Source organism: Dichomitus squalens (assembly GCF_000275845.1).
Source record: "Dichomitus squalens LYAD-421 SS1 unplaced genomic scaffold DICSQscaffold_96, whole genome shotgun sequence".
Classification (NCBI taxonomy): Eukaryota; Fungi; Basidiomycota; class Agaricomycetes; order Polyporales; family Polyporaceae; genus Dichomitus; species Dichomitus squalens.
In genome coordinates this window covers 30,304-44,365 of record NW_006766978.1, presented here as the reverse complement: position 1 = coordinate 44,365, position 14,062 = coordinate 30,304, and the positions used below count along the sequence as shown (strand labels likewise).

The following is a 14,062-nucleotide window of genomic DNA, read 5'->3' as shown; positions in this document are numbered from 1 at the left end:
ATTTGTCGCTGACAAACAAAGCCACGTGAGTCTCCGGATTGGGAAGGGGCGGGATTGATGCGCCCTACCCAGATAGGATGAAGCGCCGACCTGGCAAACGTACCAAAAGGTATGTATGTAAACCTTCACATGCGCCCGAATGTGGATCCGGAACGGAGAAGCTGCCATGACAGCACGCTGTATGCAGCATGAATGTAGAGAAGTGCTCGCCTGACAGTATTAGATAGCTGCAGTGAGTTACCTCAGGAACGAGGCCCGACGGTCCAGCACACGACGAAGGAACTTGAGGTCTCAGTTTGGGTGGGGGAAGATGGGAGTTGAAGTTAAGGAGGGTCGTCGCGAGTTGCAAGTCTTCATACTGCCTTGAAAGTCATGCGTCATGGATGTCGAATGACGTCGCATGACTAGGTGTCGGGGGCGGAATCGGGCGAGCGTGTCGGTCTGCTATACAGTGGCCGCGAAGGAAGGTGAACAGTATGCGGCAGGCGCAGGATTGGCAGTCAGAAACCCCAACATTCACATTCCGCCACTAGCGGTTAATACAACTAGCGGTCAATACACTCAGTCAAACGCCGTCCATTCTGTTTGTGTGCAATTTGCACTAACGTCAGGTCCCAAAGCCGATTGAGGCAATCATAGCAGGAGCAGTATTATAGGACTAGTCAAAGTTGCTGAGCAGGTATTAAGGTCGTGGGCACATCACCCCCACGTGTGCTAAGTCTCGTTGATCTGCAGAGAAAATCAGACTCTACCAAACCTTGCCCCTCTTCTTCCTTCGATACCTCGCCCCAGCGACTCGTGGTTGCTTCTCTATAGCCGCTCCTGAGGCGTTACTCGCGGCAGTGTCCCGCCTATCGGGGTAGAAGGAGGTGCCTATAATGTCCGCACTCAGGCTGAGAGTATCCACCTACACTCGACATCTCTGCGGTCAATGTAGTCAACATCGCCACAGGCTCGAGCGCAGATGGCACGCACGTCACCTCCAGCTCCTACACTTCGGCACTAGGGTCACGGACAACGGAAAGGATGTACCCGCCGCCGAGGGAGATTGCGAGGCCGTCGACCGACGGCTCATCCGCAGCCCAATTCCAGGAGACTAGGTGGTTTTTGGTATCCCAGGCGGTGACGGTGCTATTGCTCGCTCTACTGGGGAACCACCTCCCGTCTGCAGAAACAACAAGCGCAATTACAGGATCTTCATCGGCAAGCGAAGGACCTACTCGTTTTCAGAGAAATAATCAGTACAGCCATAAGGAACGGTTCATGGTAAAACAGGCAGTACCTGGCGTATAGAGCTCCGCTTCGAACGGATTTTCCCTGCGTGTCTCCAAAAATATATGCTGAATGCAGACCAACGGGTCTCGTCCGCACTTCGGCAACACGTTCACTCTGTGTTCCATCTGGAGAACCGCCTTCAGACGTATAGGAGCAGCCCCAGCGGCTCTTTCCCTTTCGAGCTGGAGGTAGCCGTCCGGTGTGACATCGAATATAAGGAAATCATGGAGGTTGAGTGACAAGTCAGAAAAACTGGTGATCGCTACATCCACGTCTGTTGGGGTGGGAGCCTGCTCAGCCTGGGTAAATCCTGGCGTGAGATCCGCTCTGAGTATGCGGCTTCTTCTCTCCCGTCGTCCGTCAGGTGCACACATGGTGACAGTCAAGGATGACAGCCGCGACAAACGAATACGTTTCCAAAGAGTCATAGACTCTATAAAGCAAAAGTTGTCAGAAGTCAGAATCGAGCCCGCCGATGTTCGGACCTTCTACAATGTCCAAGTCCAGCGCCAAGTGCTCAACGCAACCCTGAGCTATCTCTAGCAAGAATGCAGTTATGCGCCCCTCGACACGGTTCTTCATCTATGATAGAAGTGCACGCGTTACAATTGAGCAGAAACTAGCGAAGTACAGACGAAACTCACCGACAACCGGCTGAGATGCTTGAGGTGTTTGATCAGTCGTTGTTGTATCAAGTCTTCGATAGCAGCCCTGGGGCACTCTTGCAGAGGCCCTCCAGCCTACGCATTCTAAGCTTCGAACGTCTGAAAAGGCTAGGAGAAGGCGTCCTAGGTCCGCGAGACTTGGGAATTCGAGCCCACTAATGGTAAGACATTGGAGTTTCGTCCCGTAATGCTTGAATCCGGACAACGCCCTTTGGTGCAGGAGAAATGTTCCTCCGTCACGTCCATGTATGCGCGAGTCAACAATCTTCCAAGCGGACAAATTGGGGAGCTTTGTGAAGAGGGATACTGGGACAGCCTCAAGGTGGGCACAAGGTGCTTCTCCGTCAGGGTCTGTCGAGATCGTGACTCAATGAACAAGTGAAGGGTGCCATGGACGGTCATCGATAAATCTAGAGGCAGATAGCGTCTGCTCCAAAGTGCAGATACGGATGCGTGTGAAGAGATGGAGACGAGCACGAGGTAGAAGGGCGCGACAACTGAGTGCGAAGCTCTGTAGCGTCCTTGAAATGTCGCCGAAGATGTCAATGATCCTTTCGATGACCTCCGTGGGGAAGCTGCAGGGAGTAGACGACATAGTAGCTGGAGAATGAGGACGTATGCTACAACGATGAATTGTCAGGGAGATGTCAGCGTAGCTATATATTCACCGGAAGTACCGCGCTAATCTCTAGCACCTTCGTTCATCTTGTACCACTATCCAGATGGATATGATGGATCTTGTTGGTGTCCTACCTGAATAGAGGAGATATCTGCTAGTATGTAGCCGGAGCCCTCCCACAAGGTGCCCATTGTCGGGTGGCTTAGGACCCACCTTTCTGGATGTACCATGGACGAACATAAGGAAAAGAAGCCAAAGCAAGGCGATGAACATTCAGGAGCGACGGATGCAAGGAATCGCACTGGGATATCCGTAGTGGCGAAAGACAGGCTCGACGCTGGCCACCTCATTAGCTCCTAAGTAGTTCCCATTTGTGAACGAAAACACCTATAGTGATTGCCATGTTTACGGACCATATGCTTCATGGAGCGCTGCAACCTTGCTTGATATCCTACACGACAGCAGACGATTTTTGTACTCCATCATCCTCCAGGATATCGCGCTCCCGGCGCTCCCGTGGTGCCACATGTATCATCATGTCAGGGTCCGAGGGTATGCGACGAGGACTCACAGATTCATTCTGCGGTCGGTTTGTGGAAGCAAAGATTAGCCCCCATCACGCTGACCGCATAGAGACTGGGAAGAGGGCGCCATATGTACTTGGCAAAGACATTCAGGATGTGAATACAGTGTTACGTATGCAAAAATTTCAACGACGAACCATTCATATCCATGATACGACCTTATATCCACAGGTGAGCGGCTGCACGCTTGGGAATACGGCGGAGATCCCCCATATGGCTTCGGCGCATATATGAAGACCGTTTGTCGTCCAGCATAACTTCAAACGAGAGGAAGTCTACTGACTCGCGCGACTCGCGCAAATCGGGGTAGAACTGGGCCGACCACGGTGAATTTCGTATCTGCAGGAAGGAAGCACAAGAGCGTGTGGTCTGGACCATGGACGTCAGCCTTGGAAGGATTAGGAGGCACATCCTCAATTTGGCAAAAGACGCAGGCGGAACCAGGCATGTTGGCGGTTCGAGGGCAAGTACCGTCGAGCTACTCGAAATCGGAGAGCTCAAGTCGATGTAGCGGCGGCCCCGCTTGATCCTGGTTCGGGCCGACCGGCTGCTGGGTCATTCAGGCGCCTATCATAGTGGGGATAAACTCGAGGGCGAGAAGGCGTTCATGAGGCTCTAGGACGAGATCATGCGAAAGAACTTGGACATGAGCCTCTTCGCATTCGGGGACAAAGTGCCGCACGGCGACTTCAGCAGAGACGGCATAACGCTCCACCCTAAGCCTCATCCCGTCAGTCGATCACAATACCTTCTAGCGTTTTCACCCCATCAATTCAACATCGCAGCCTCGTATATGCCCGATATAGGCGCTCCCCCCAAAGCAACCAAGGTGCGTCAATGTTGCACAAATCTATCAGCATTTGTCGTTGAGTTACCCGAACGCTCTGCTGAGCAGCCTATCACAAATGGTCAAACTGTGGTGACTGGCCCCTTCGGCGCCGTCGAGCTCCCACGAATCTCAGTGACCAATAACGACGTCAAATTGCGCCTCCCCGTGTTCGACGTTGAGGGCGTGACTGTTGCCGTGCTTCAGTGTAGAGATGCTGACGGTGATCTACTAGGCTTCCTCCTGCTACGCGATGAGTTTGGAAGAGACCCCGTCCGGCCGCGCTATTTCACTGGTGTCGGTTACAAGCGCTCCAATGCTGGACCGCAGTACAGAGCTCGTCTAGTCAGCCTAGGTCAAGACCCGAACGACCTTCACTTTGACGGCAAACGGGTCACAGCGGAATGGCGTACAATCTTCATGGTTTCCAGTCCTCCGGACCGGTTGTCCCCAGGCGCAACAACGGCGCTGCTCACTATCAACTGCACTCCGGCGTCACCATTCCGCTTCCCTCACTGGCTGGTGTCGAGATTCGTAGCACTGCGGTTCCGGGTGTGGGAAAGTCGCAATGCTGACGGGCTCATCCGGATGTCCATAATGCGTCCCGCAGGACCCGATCGTATCTGGCTCGACCTCGGGATCTGCAAAGCAGACGCAGGTGCTCCTCTCTGCCGCTGGTCGAAGGTCACGATACTCTACGAAGGCAGCTACATGCCGCATGAAGATGTCTCCCGTGCGCATGACTGCACCAAACACCATATCGACTGCTGGACGGCACAGTCGAAGGACTTTGGGGACGCAGATCGAACGGTGCGGGTGTCCTTCACGCCGTGCAAGCGGTCTCCGGAGACGACGCGGGTCGTTCATATCGAGCTCTTCGGCCGCGTCTACGCCCAGATGCTCCTGGAGGCGACCATCACCTTTCCATCCCTCGACGATCGGCACAAGGGCGTGCAGCCTCGTTCAGACCTAACCTAACCTCGGAGCGACGCTGGGCGCAAGGCTCGGCTCTTATATACACGACTGCCGTCACCGCCGCGAATCGACGAGTACGCTTGGTACTCGGGGCTCGACTACTCAGTAGGTCGGTCAAGCTTCAAGTTGGCAGCTCCCGCACCAGGTCTATCCGCGATCCGATCTTTGTCGTCGACGAAAACCTCACGACTTTAGCGGCAGACTGGAAACACCTGAAAAGCCTATTCGGGATCGCGCTTTCCTCTGCCATAGCCACTTTTGGCCGCTTTCGCTTCATGAATTTGCCGTTCTCTGGCGTACAGACTTGTACATCCCTACGAGAGCGACTTGCAAGACGGGTGGCCGAGCGCCGTACTGTATGTCAAAGCTGCGCGACCACGCTCTCGGCATGGTGACCGGCGCTCGAATCCCCCTGTACTCGCGACCGAACTCGTTACGCTCCACGCTCCAGCCAAGCCTACCCGACCTAGGTGCAAGCCCCAGGCAGCGCCACGTCCGCACGCGAAACCCATGGGACCCACCAGCGTCGGTCTTCAAATGTATGACGTCCCTGACGTCATCCCCCCTCCGCACCGCTGCCCCCTCCTTTCTCCACCACGAATGTAGCCAACGCTCGCATGGCGCAGTGCATATAAACCCTAGCCCGCCTCTCACGCCCTCTTACAACTTCATCGAAGCTTCATCCCAAACCACTTCACGACCAACTTTGCGATCTCCATTTTCACCACCGCGCCAACCACCACCGCAACCATGTCCTCCACCAACGACTACTCTACGCCCTCTCGCCTCCCCGCCGACGCGCCGCCGCCGGCACACCACCTCCACAAGTCGTCCGACGTCCTCCCTGGGGCGCGCGGCGCCCAGCAGCAGCACCAGGACGCGCCCCCCGACTACTCGGCGGACGTGACGGAGAGCCCCGACGCGTGGAAGGGCAAGAACGAGCGCGCGTTCGGCGCGGGGACGGACACGCGCAACGTGATGGCGGGTGGGCAGTTCGACCGCATCGAGGAGGACGACGACGGCGGCGGCGGGGAGCGGCCGCTGGGCGTGCAGCCCACCGCGCAGGGTGGGTCTCCGTTCCGTTCCTGTTTCGGTGTGGGATGCGGGGAGTGTGGGTTACTGACCCTTGTTTCTGTGCACTTCTTTGCACAGGCGGCGTCGCTGTGGGCGGACGCTCGGATCTGCCCGAGACGCACGCGTCGATGACGGACAAGCTCATTGGCAAGACGCAGAAGGTGGGCCTTCGCTTTCGCGGCACTGACCTGCTGGTGAACTTCTGTCGCTGACTCCTGTCGATCGACGTAGGTTACCGGGAAGATCACGCGCAACCCGGAGATGCACGAGAAGGGCGAGCTGCGCGAGGCGGGCGGCAAGGCTGCTGTTCAGGGCGAGGCTCGTGCACCTCATGACTAGACGAGCTGGCTGGGTGAAGGTAATTAGCGAGGTGGCTGTATCGATGTGTATTTCTAGCCTACCTGTACAACTATCTGTAATGCTCAATCGCGGAATATGCAACGGCGTTTCAATGAGAACGTCGCTGTTGGGTTGTCGCTGTCTGAACGTTGGTTCCCTCGGCCTCTCGGCTAAGAAGCACATGTGGTCAGCAGAGCAGCGCGTTCATACAAGCCTACAGTACACAAAATGCGAAAGATACGAGACAGCAGATGCATCATGATCTGCACTGCTCCACGACGATAGTGAGCACCTTCCACGTGCGGCAAAGGGTCCGATTTGCATGGCGACCCTCAGATACCAATCCCCCTCCAACCTCCAAGATAGCATGGAAACGTAACTAGCAAGCAATGCCGGTATGCAGTAACGCAATACCCGGAAGAGGTGACACGGACAAGAAAAGCGCAGAGACGTCTATTGTGCGGGCAAGTCGCCCTTCTTCTTGCCCTGCGTGAGCGCCTTGTGCACGAACGGGAGGACACCTAGGGAGGAACCGCACGTCAGCACGGGCACACGGCCGATAACGGAGACGCAGAGGCGCGCACCTCCGCCGGCGATGGTCGCGCGCACGAGCGTGTCGAGCTCCTCGTCGCCGCGGATGGCGAGCTGGAGGTGGCGCGGGGTGATGCGCTTGACGCGGAGGTCCTTGGACGCGTTCCCTGCAGCGCACGGTCGCAGCCGTCGGCGTCAGCTGCATCTGCTCGCCTCGTGGACGCGTGCGGGCGGGGCGTACCTGCTAGCTCGAGGACCTCCGCGGTGAGATACTCGAGGATCGCGGAGGTGTACACGGCGGCTTTTGCGCCTATCCGGAGGCTGTGCTGCGTGCGCTGCTTGAGGTACCTGTGGATACGGCCGACGGGGAACTGTGAGGGGGGGGGGGGAGCGCGCGCGAAGGACAAGCCGAGTCAATATTGAGCGTGCTGCATTGCGCGCGTGACAACAGATAGCAAGGCTTGACACTGCGCGCGGTCCGGAGGGGGGATAGGACGAGACGAAGCATACCTGAAGACCGGCCTTCTGACTGCGCGACTGGAGCGGGGGCCGTAGGGGCGCGGCGGGGGTGTCTTGGGGAGCGGGCGCTGGTGCGGAGGACTTGGACTTGCCTCCGGTCTTCTTTGGGGAGGGCATCTCGAGCGCTCCAATTGTTCGCGCGGGTGCGGAGTAGGTTGAAAGGTAGTCGGCAGACTGTTATGGCGCAGCACAAGCGAGAGTAAGTATTGTGCTTCAGCGGAGTATGGCGCGCGGCAAGTGACGCGTTCGACCCGCTCTCGCAAGGGCGGGCGGACGGAGTTGCGCAGGCGCGCGATCTGGACGCGCGAATACGAAGAGAGAACGCTTTGGGCGCGCGAACGGGGAGGACTGACCGAGGTGATGCTCGGGGGACGCTGGAGCTTGTGGTGGTGGTCGGAAGACAAGAAGGCTCGCAAGCTGCCGCCGCCACGCAGCGTTCCCTGGCTGCGAGTCCGCCGTCTGCGCTGCACAGGGGCCGCTCTGCCCGATCGGTCGATAGCGTGGCCGTGAGCATCTCCGATCCAGATCTCACAACAAGATCGAACCTTGACGCGTCGCGCTCGCTATCACGTGCACGGAGGGCGCGTCGCGGACCAGGAAGCGTCATAGTGTACTTACTACGCCGTGGAGTCGGTCGTGCCTGCGAGGCGCATCATCATATGTATGTATCGTCCAGCCTGCCCGAGCAGTCAATGCATGGTGCACAGCCCCCTTGTAATCTCCAACAATAGCTTCAGACGTCAATGCACAGGGTGCATGTTTGCGTGCATGCAAGTGGCTCGGCTACGGGCTTGGAGCCATGATAGAGGACGGGAAGCGAGAGGTTATCGCCTGTCAAAAGCCCGTCCGTCCTTGGCGAGGCTGCCTCGCTCCACCTGCCCCGGCTCGCCTCTAGGACGCCGTCACCGTCTGCAGATCTCCACCAGTATATCCTCCCCGCCCACGATCTCCCCTTCTCTATCTCTCCTTCTCCTACGGCTATCCCATACCACCATGGCCATCTCGCGCGCGTTCCACATACCGGGCATCCTCTTCCTCTTCGTCTCCTTCCTCCTCCTCTTCCTCGTCTCCATCGGTCTCCCCTTCCTCACCGCCCTCGACTTCGTCCGCGTCCACTTCAAGGACGGCCTCCCCACCGTCGGCTCAGACACCACTGCCATCAACCAAATACGCGTAAGTCTCTCTCATGTGCCACGAACCTCGCCACGTTCCCTGACCAGGCGATTCTACCTTCGCTGAATGCAGCTCGGCACCTGGTGAGTGGCACCTTCATAAAATCGAGTTGGGATGCGCGCTGAACACGAGTCGGCGCACGCAGGGCGGCGTGCTGGTACGAGACCGACGGCGACCGCGGCTGCAGCGCCGCACACAACGCCTACGCCACCACCATCTACGACGCCCAGCGCCAGGGCTTCGTCCACATCGCACCCTCCTGGACGCGCGGCCTCGCCATCCACCCCGTCGGTGCGTGTTCCACTCGTCGCAGGACACAAAAAATTTACTTAACTGACGACGGGGCACAGCCACTGCGGTGACGCTCGTCGCGCTCGTCCTCTCCTTCTCCACGCACGTCACCGCGCGCCTCCTCGCGTCCCTCGCCGCCTTCCTCGCCGCCTTCCTCACGCTCGTCGCCTTCCTCTGCGACATCGCCCTCTACGCGTGGGTCAAGCACCAGGTCGGCAAGCTCTCCAACGTCGGCTCCAACACCGACACCGCCCCCGGTGAGTCTCGTCTCCCCCCTTTACCCCCGCGCCCTACCCGGACCTCCTGGACTGTGTTCATATTCACGTCGTTTTGGACGCATGTACTGACTGACGGCGCGTGTGGGGCCGTACAGGGTTCTGGATCACGTTTGTGTGCTTCCTGCTGCTCACGTTCGCGGGCTGCACGGTGTGCTTCGGGCGCAGGCGCGACCGCCTCGACGGCGCGACGACGTACTCGTACTCGTGGAGGGACCGCTTCCGCATCGGCCGCAAGTCCGCGGTGTGAGCGCGCGTGCCGTATACCAGATTGTTTGTTGCTCGCCCCCCTTCGGACGCATTCTACGCCCACGTGTGTGTTTGTTGGACACTCTTTGTTCTGCTTCGCGGCGAAATCGGTATTGTTGCTCTAGATCAGATACCACACAGCGTCCCCCTTTCTTCTTCTGCATTCACGCCTTCGGCCGTTCGTCGACGGACTCGCGTCGGTGCTCTTGCCCCCTCTTGGCTTAACCGCTCCAAACGATTCATGACCGACGTGCTTGATGATGCTATGCTTTGTGCTCACCCTTGCGTCGTATTCTACCGTATCTCCCTTAGCTTACCCTAGATGCTTATATCATGTTCCGGAGTCTGGTCTCCTCTCGATTACCGACTTGCTTTGCTGTCTTTTTCCCCGCGGATATATCTGCGTTCGACGACGCTCCTGCAACTTTCGCGTGTTGCGTATATGCGTGACGTCATCTTCACCAGAAAAGGTATGTGGGTTGCCGTTTGTGGATGTATGTTTCACGATGCAAGGCGAGTACGAACACTTGAGTACTGAAGATCTTTCCCCCTACTGATCACAATTTGTTGCCAGTATATCGCTCTGCGACTACTGGGCGCATGCAGAGGAAGGCATACCCCTCATTCAATGGCGCTGGACGATGTCTATGGTCCCTCCGATATCCTTGTACCGGGGGGCATCGACCTGTGGCACATTGTGTCCCATCGTGAATCCATCGCAATCAGAGCCACTGTACGATCATTACCTAGTTATGCGTCTCATCACAACCCCCTTCGGAAGTTTTGATAAAACCGTGTTACATACTAATCACATTCATTGTGCAGGGTGGGGGCAGGTGTAGGATTAAGGTGGGACACGGTTGTCTGGACGCGGCTCAGGTCACGATGCCTCTTTGACGGCACACGGTGTCCTGCAGTTCCAGGCCCCTGGTGTTGTCACGTAAGTTGCTGGTCTCTCATTCCTTTGGCGCCTTGGCGACGCTTAATTGATACTGCTTCTCTTCATCAGTAAAAACGACAATCTCTCGGTCCTAACAACTCTTGAACGGCGCCTCCCGCCAACTTGCGTTCTGCGTCCTGCGGCGGTCCGGCGTCGGTTCTCCTTCGGATCTGGCAGAGAGCATCCCTGGCTGCCCACGATCCTGTATCAGAGCTTTGTGGGCTTATGGACGCTTTGTGCACCTGGTGTCGGTGACACAATCCGACCTCTTGAACGAGTTCCTGAAGGTTTCGCGCGCGACCGGGTGGCGGTGCGTAGACGTCTCGGCACTTGCAGGACTTGGCAGGTTTTTCTGATCAGTGCGTAAGCACACGCAGACGGCCACGATCGATGGGCGCCCTGCTAGTCTCGCAAGTGTGGACCAGAACCTCGAGGGAAAAGCCAGGCGTCTTCAGCGGAGGCCGCTGGCCGCTGCGATGCTCTCAAGATAGTACGCTCTGAGGACCCTGAGCAGGCTAGCGCTGCCAATCGGGCGACTCGAAGTTCCTGCAGCTCGGTGAGTTTCCCCCGTGCACATCCAATCTGCAGAACGGTCTCTCGGATGTCAGAGGCGTGCTGCCAGGATACGCATACAGGACCCGGTGGGCACCTCCGAGCCTCGTCATGGCTGCCTTCAGACCGCTGAGCACCAGCGTGAAGACTTTGACGCGGCAGTGCCCAGCGCTCTGGGAAGTGCCTCGTGGCTAGCAGCCACACTGCCGTTGTATCCCTGGGCGAACGAAGCTTTGACGTTGTGATAGGCACGTGCAGTATCGTTCGCACCTCGTGGGCCTCGTGGTGGATGGCATTGGCCAACGGGACGCTGTCCGCGAACTTCCATGAGTCGCGCCTGGCAGCGGTGTGTGGTTTATCACCGTCCAAGACAGTTTCCGTCTTCGTGTTATCGCCGCCATCCGGATCGAACGTATCCACCTCGCGTTTGATGCGGTGAGCAGGGACGGACATTTTGCACTCGTCGTATTCGTTTACGGACCCACTTACGGAAGATAGGCAGCTGCGCAGGGCGCCTCGCAAGCAGGGGTCCGAGCGTCATCGGAGGCACGATATGAAAAGAACAACGCACGCTGCACACCCCGTACAACACGAGCAGGAAGAGAACCGCCACGACGCAAACAGCATGTCCGATAGGCACGTTTGAGAATAAGTATATGAAGTGCTGCTTGTGAAGGGCATCCGTAGCCATCGCGTCTCCCTTTACAGCCATCATGCCATACGTCCCATACACAAACATCCTCGACGTCGACATTCAGGACATCCCCCAAACCGCCCTTCGGGACGTCGTTCTCACAACCGCTCTCTCGAAGCCGAGCTCCGGATTCACGCTCAACCCGCTGGGCGTCGCCGGGCTTTTCGGCGGGGACAGCGCCGTTCACGGGATGGCGACGGCGAACCTCATCCGGAACCGCCGCTGGTTCGGGTGGTACGACACCCCAGGCAGCTACGAGATCGCGAAGAAATTCGGCCCGCTCGGCCGCTGGAAGCTCTGCGACGGCTTCTTCCCCGGGGGCGAGCGCCACCCCGCTCGGCTCTTCGGGCTCGAGGGGAAGGAGGGGGCGCAGTTCCTCGCGGTGCACTCTGGCTCGAACTTTGCGCGGACAGGACATCTCGCGTACCTCCATCAGGAAGAAGGCGCGTGAGCCGGAGAACCCCCCAATCCTCTCGTGACTGGGAGGCGCACCACGCCCACGACCGTGACGATCGTCGATCTTCCGCACGTGCCCGACGAGTCCGTGCGGCCGAGCCTCAGCACACCCGTGAGGGTCTCAGCGTTCTACGCACTGGTGCCGATCCTCGTGAGCTGGGCCGGATCCGTGCTCTGCGCGCTCGTGGCGGATTGGTTCTGCGTCGCGAGCATCGCGTTGGGCATCCTCGCGAACGGACTCGCGTGCTTCTCATCGGCTCCGGGAACCTGACGTTCGCGCACCACATGCCCGCGGGCAAGGCGACGGCGTGCTGATGGGCGACTCTGACGTCGTCGTGTTGATCGGCGAGGAGGGCGCCGTCAATACCTTCACGCGGGGCCACTTCCAACTCGAGTACCGTAACAAACGCATCGAACAGTCCAAGTGGGTGTAGACGTGCTCTGTGTACGCTGAGGGGCAGTCATTGAATGTCGGATTTAATCAGAGCCAAAAGCAACGCCGGAACCAGCCGCTCGACCCCCAACGATGTCCCTGGACCAGCTGCAGCGGCAGGTCCCCCCACTCAAACCAGTTCCCCTTCTCAACCTCTACACCAAGTCGGAAACGGACTGGAGTCGCGTTCCGATCATCCCTCCCAGGCCACCCTCCGCACTGATACTCAAAACGAGTCCCAGACCCTAACCAAGGCCCAGCAGTCGAGAACCCAGCCACACCTGTGGATTCCTCCGCAAGAGTCCATTCGCGCGTGTTCCCTCCTGCTCATGGTGCAGTGCCTCTCCCAGCTGCTTTTCATTCCCCAGGGTACGCTGTTCGGGCAGCTCATGTTCGTCGCCACGCTCGGGACGTCTTGGTTGCACACAGCATGCTCTCGTCCATCCACCGCGAAGAGATACAGACCGACATCCTCTTCGACATCCTCGGGATCGGAGCTGGCGATGTCCGGAAGTACGCGTTCAACAATTGGATGGAGAGCGTCGTGTTCACGAGCCTCGTGCTTGCGTCGGCCAACTACGTCAAGGCTCCCCGCGCACTCCTGAATGGGATGTTGCCTAACGATACGCTGGTGTGGAACATGTGGAAGAACGCGATTGAGAGGAAGCTCACTGAGAATACAGAACTCGGCGTGAATGCCAACACCAACTTTGAGGCCACCGAAGAGGACAGGAAAGGTCTACCAGACATGAACGACTCGGATATAGAACTACGAAAGACATTCGTGAAGGATGCCGAAGTCGCTTGGAAGACATGGACAATGGTCGGCGACGATAACTGTTTTGGACAATGATTATTGTCCAGGGTCTATGACAGCGTAACTCGTGCCACCCCCTCGCCGCGTTACATCTGCTTTGTCTCTAGTAGTATATAGGTTAAGGGCTCGCAGCCCAGGATCCTCGTCCCCTCGCCCTTCGGGAGCTCGCGCTCCTCGAGCTTTCGTTTTTGCACCCGCCCTTCCGCTGCCCCATTTTTGGTTTCGCTTGGATACGTCTCATGTATCAGGTACATTCGCCTTCCGCCGGCTTGAGCTCGGCCCACCGGTCGCGCGAGAGAGCGGTGGCGACACGGACTCGGTGGTCCCGCGCAGCTTCCGTAGCGCGCGCCCAATACCATCGTTTTCCGTCCTGCCGAGTATAGCGTGCATAGAAACAACATGAGGCGGCGCACAGACGATCAAGCGGGTGAAGGGGGTATCCTGATCTCCCCAGCTGTATCTGTGTAATCTTGACCGAGTTACATGACATAGGCATCTTGTCACTTGCGTATAGATGAGGGGAAGGCGGCATGGTGGTGTGAGCAGGCGCAGGGTAACAGTTCTCCGCCGGGATTGGGCTCGGCTGCTTGCTATGCCTGAAGTTCAAGGCTATAAGGCTACTTACTTCTGAGTCAAGGCAGAATATTTCAGAGTCACTGTCGTGGCCCCGGCGCTCCGCTTTTCTCCCCTATGTTCCGCTTGCGGTCAACCCAGAGCGCTGCAGTGGTTTGACATTTTGCAGCCTTATAGTGCCAGGTGAAAGCAGTGCCGTAAC

General features: G+C 57.9%; 7 protein-coding genes across 7 annotated transcripts; 5 read left to right on the top strand and 2 right to left on the bottom strand.

The window, feature by feature from the left end:
* Positions 1–989: 989 nt before the first annotated feature.
* On the bottom strand, positions 990–1,649 carry DICSQDRAFT_175394 (uncharacterized protein; the record flags this gene model as incomplete). Its single annotated transcript, XM_007371288.1, has 2 exons — positions 990–1,216; positions 1,283–1,649. The coding sequence occupies 2 exons, from the start codon at positions 1,647–1,649 to the stop codon at positions 990–992; spliced, it is 594 nt and encodes a 197-aa protein (XP_007371350.1).
* Positions 1,650–3,789: 2,140 nt separating this feature from the next.
* Positions 3,790–5,534, top strand: DICSQDRAFT_184101 (uncharacterized protein; the record flags this gene model as incomplete). Its single annotated transcript, XM_007371287.1, has 2 exons — positions 3,790–3,972; positions 4,039–5,534. 2 exons carry the CDS (start codon positions 3,790–3,792, stop codon positions 4,945–4,947), a joined length of 1,092 nt encoding a protein of 363 aa, XP_007371349.1. The 3' UTR covers positions 4,948–5,534.
* A 211-nt stretch (positions 5,535–5,745) lies between these two features.
* DICSQDRAFT_28278 (uncharacterized protein) lies at positions 5,746–6,357 on the top strand (the record flags this gene model as incomplete). Its single annotated transcript, XM_007371286.2, has 3 exons — positions 5,746–6,010; positions 6,097–6,179; positions 6,250–6,357. Coding segments are annotated over 3 exons (456 nt in total), but the record flags the coding sequence as incomplete, so codon positions are not given.
* Positions 6,358–6,810: 453 nt separating this feature from the next.
* DICSQDRAFT_150693 (histone-fold-containing protein) lies at positions 6,811–7,524 on the bottom strand (the record flags this gene model as incomplete). The annotated part of the gene is made up of 4 exons (XM_007371285.1): positions 6,811–6,878; positions 6,942–7,055; positions 7,130–7,259; positions 7,399–7,524. 4 exons carry the CDS (start codon positions 7,522–7,524, stop codon positions 6,811–6,813), a joined length of 438 nt encoding a protein of 145 aa, XP_007371347.1.
* Positions 7,525–8,400: 876 nt separating this feature from the next.
* DICSQDRAFT_175390 (uncharacterized protein) lies at positions 8,401–9,396 on the top strand (the record flags this gene model as incomplete). Its single annotated transcript, XM_007371284.1, has 5 exons — positions 8,401–8,580; positions 8,653–8,663; positions 8,726–8,871; positions 8,931–9,128; positions 9,245–9,396. 5 exons carry the CDS (start codon positions 8,401–8,403, stop codon positions 9,394–9,396), a joined length of 687 nt encoding a protein of 228 aa, XP_007371346.1.
* Positions 9,397–11,600: 2,204 nt separating this feature from the next.
* Positions 11,601–12,308, top strand: DICSQDRAFT_175389 (uncharacterized protein; the record flags this gene model as incomplete). The annotated part of the gene is made up of 2 exons (XM_007371283.1): positions 11,601–12,028; positions 12,068–12,308. The coding sequence occupies 2 exons, from the start codon at positions 11,601–11,603 to the stop codon at positions 12,306–12,308; spliced, it is 669 nt and encodes a 222-aa protein (XP_007371345.1).
* Positions 12,309–12,351: 43 nt separating this feature from the next.
* On the top strand, positions 12,352–13,323 carry DICSQDRAFT_175388 (uncharacterized protein; the record flags this gene model as incomplete). The annotated part of the gene is made up of 3 exons (XM_007371282.1): positions 12,352–12,461; positions 12,523–12,861; positions 12,900–13,323. 3 exons carry the CDS (start codon positions 12,352–12,354, stop codon positions 13,321–13,323), a joined length of 873 nt encoding a protein of 290 aa, XP_007371344.1.
* Positions 13,324–14,062: the final 739 nt, after the last annotated feature.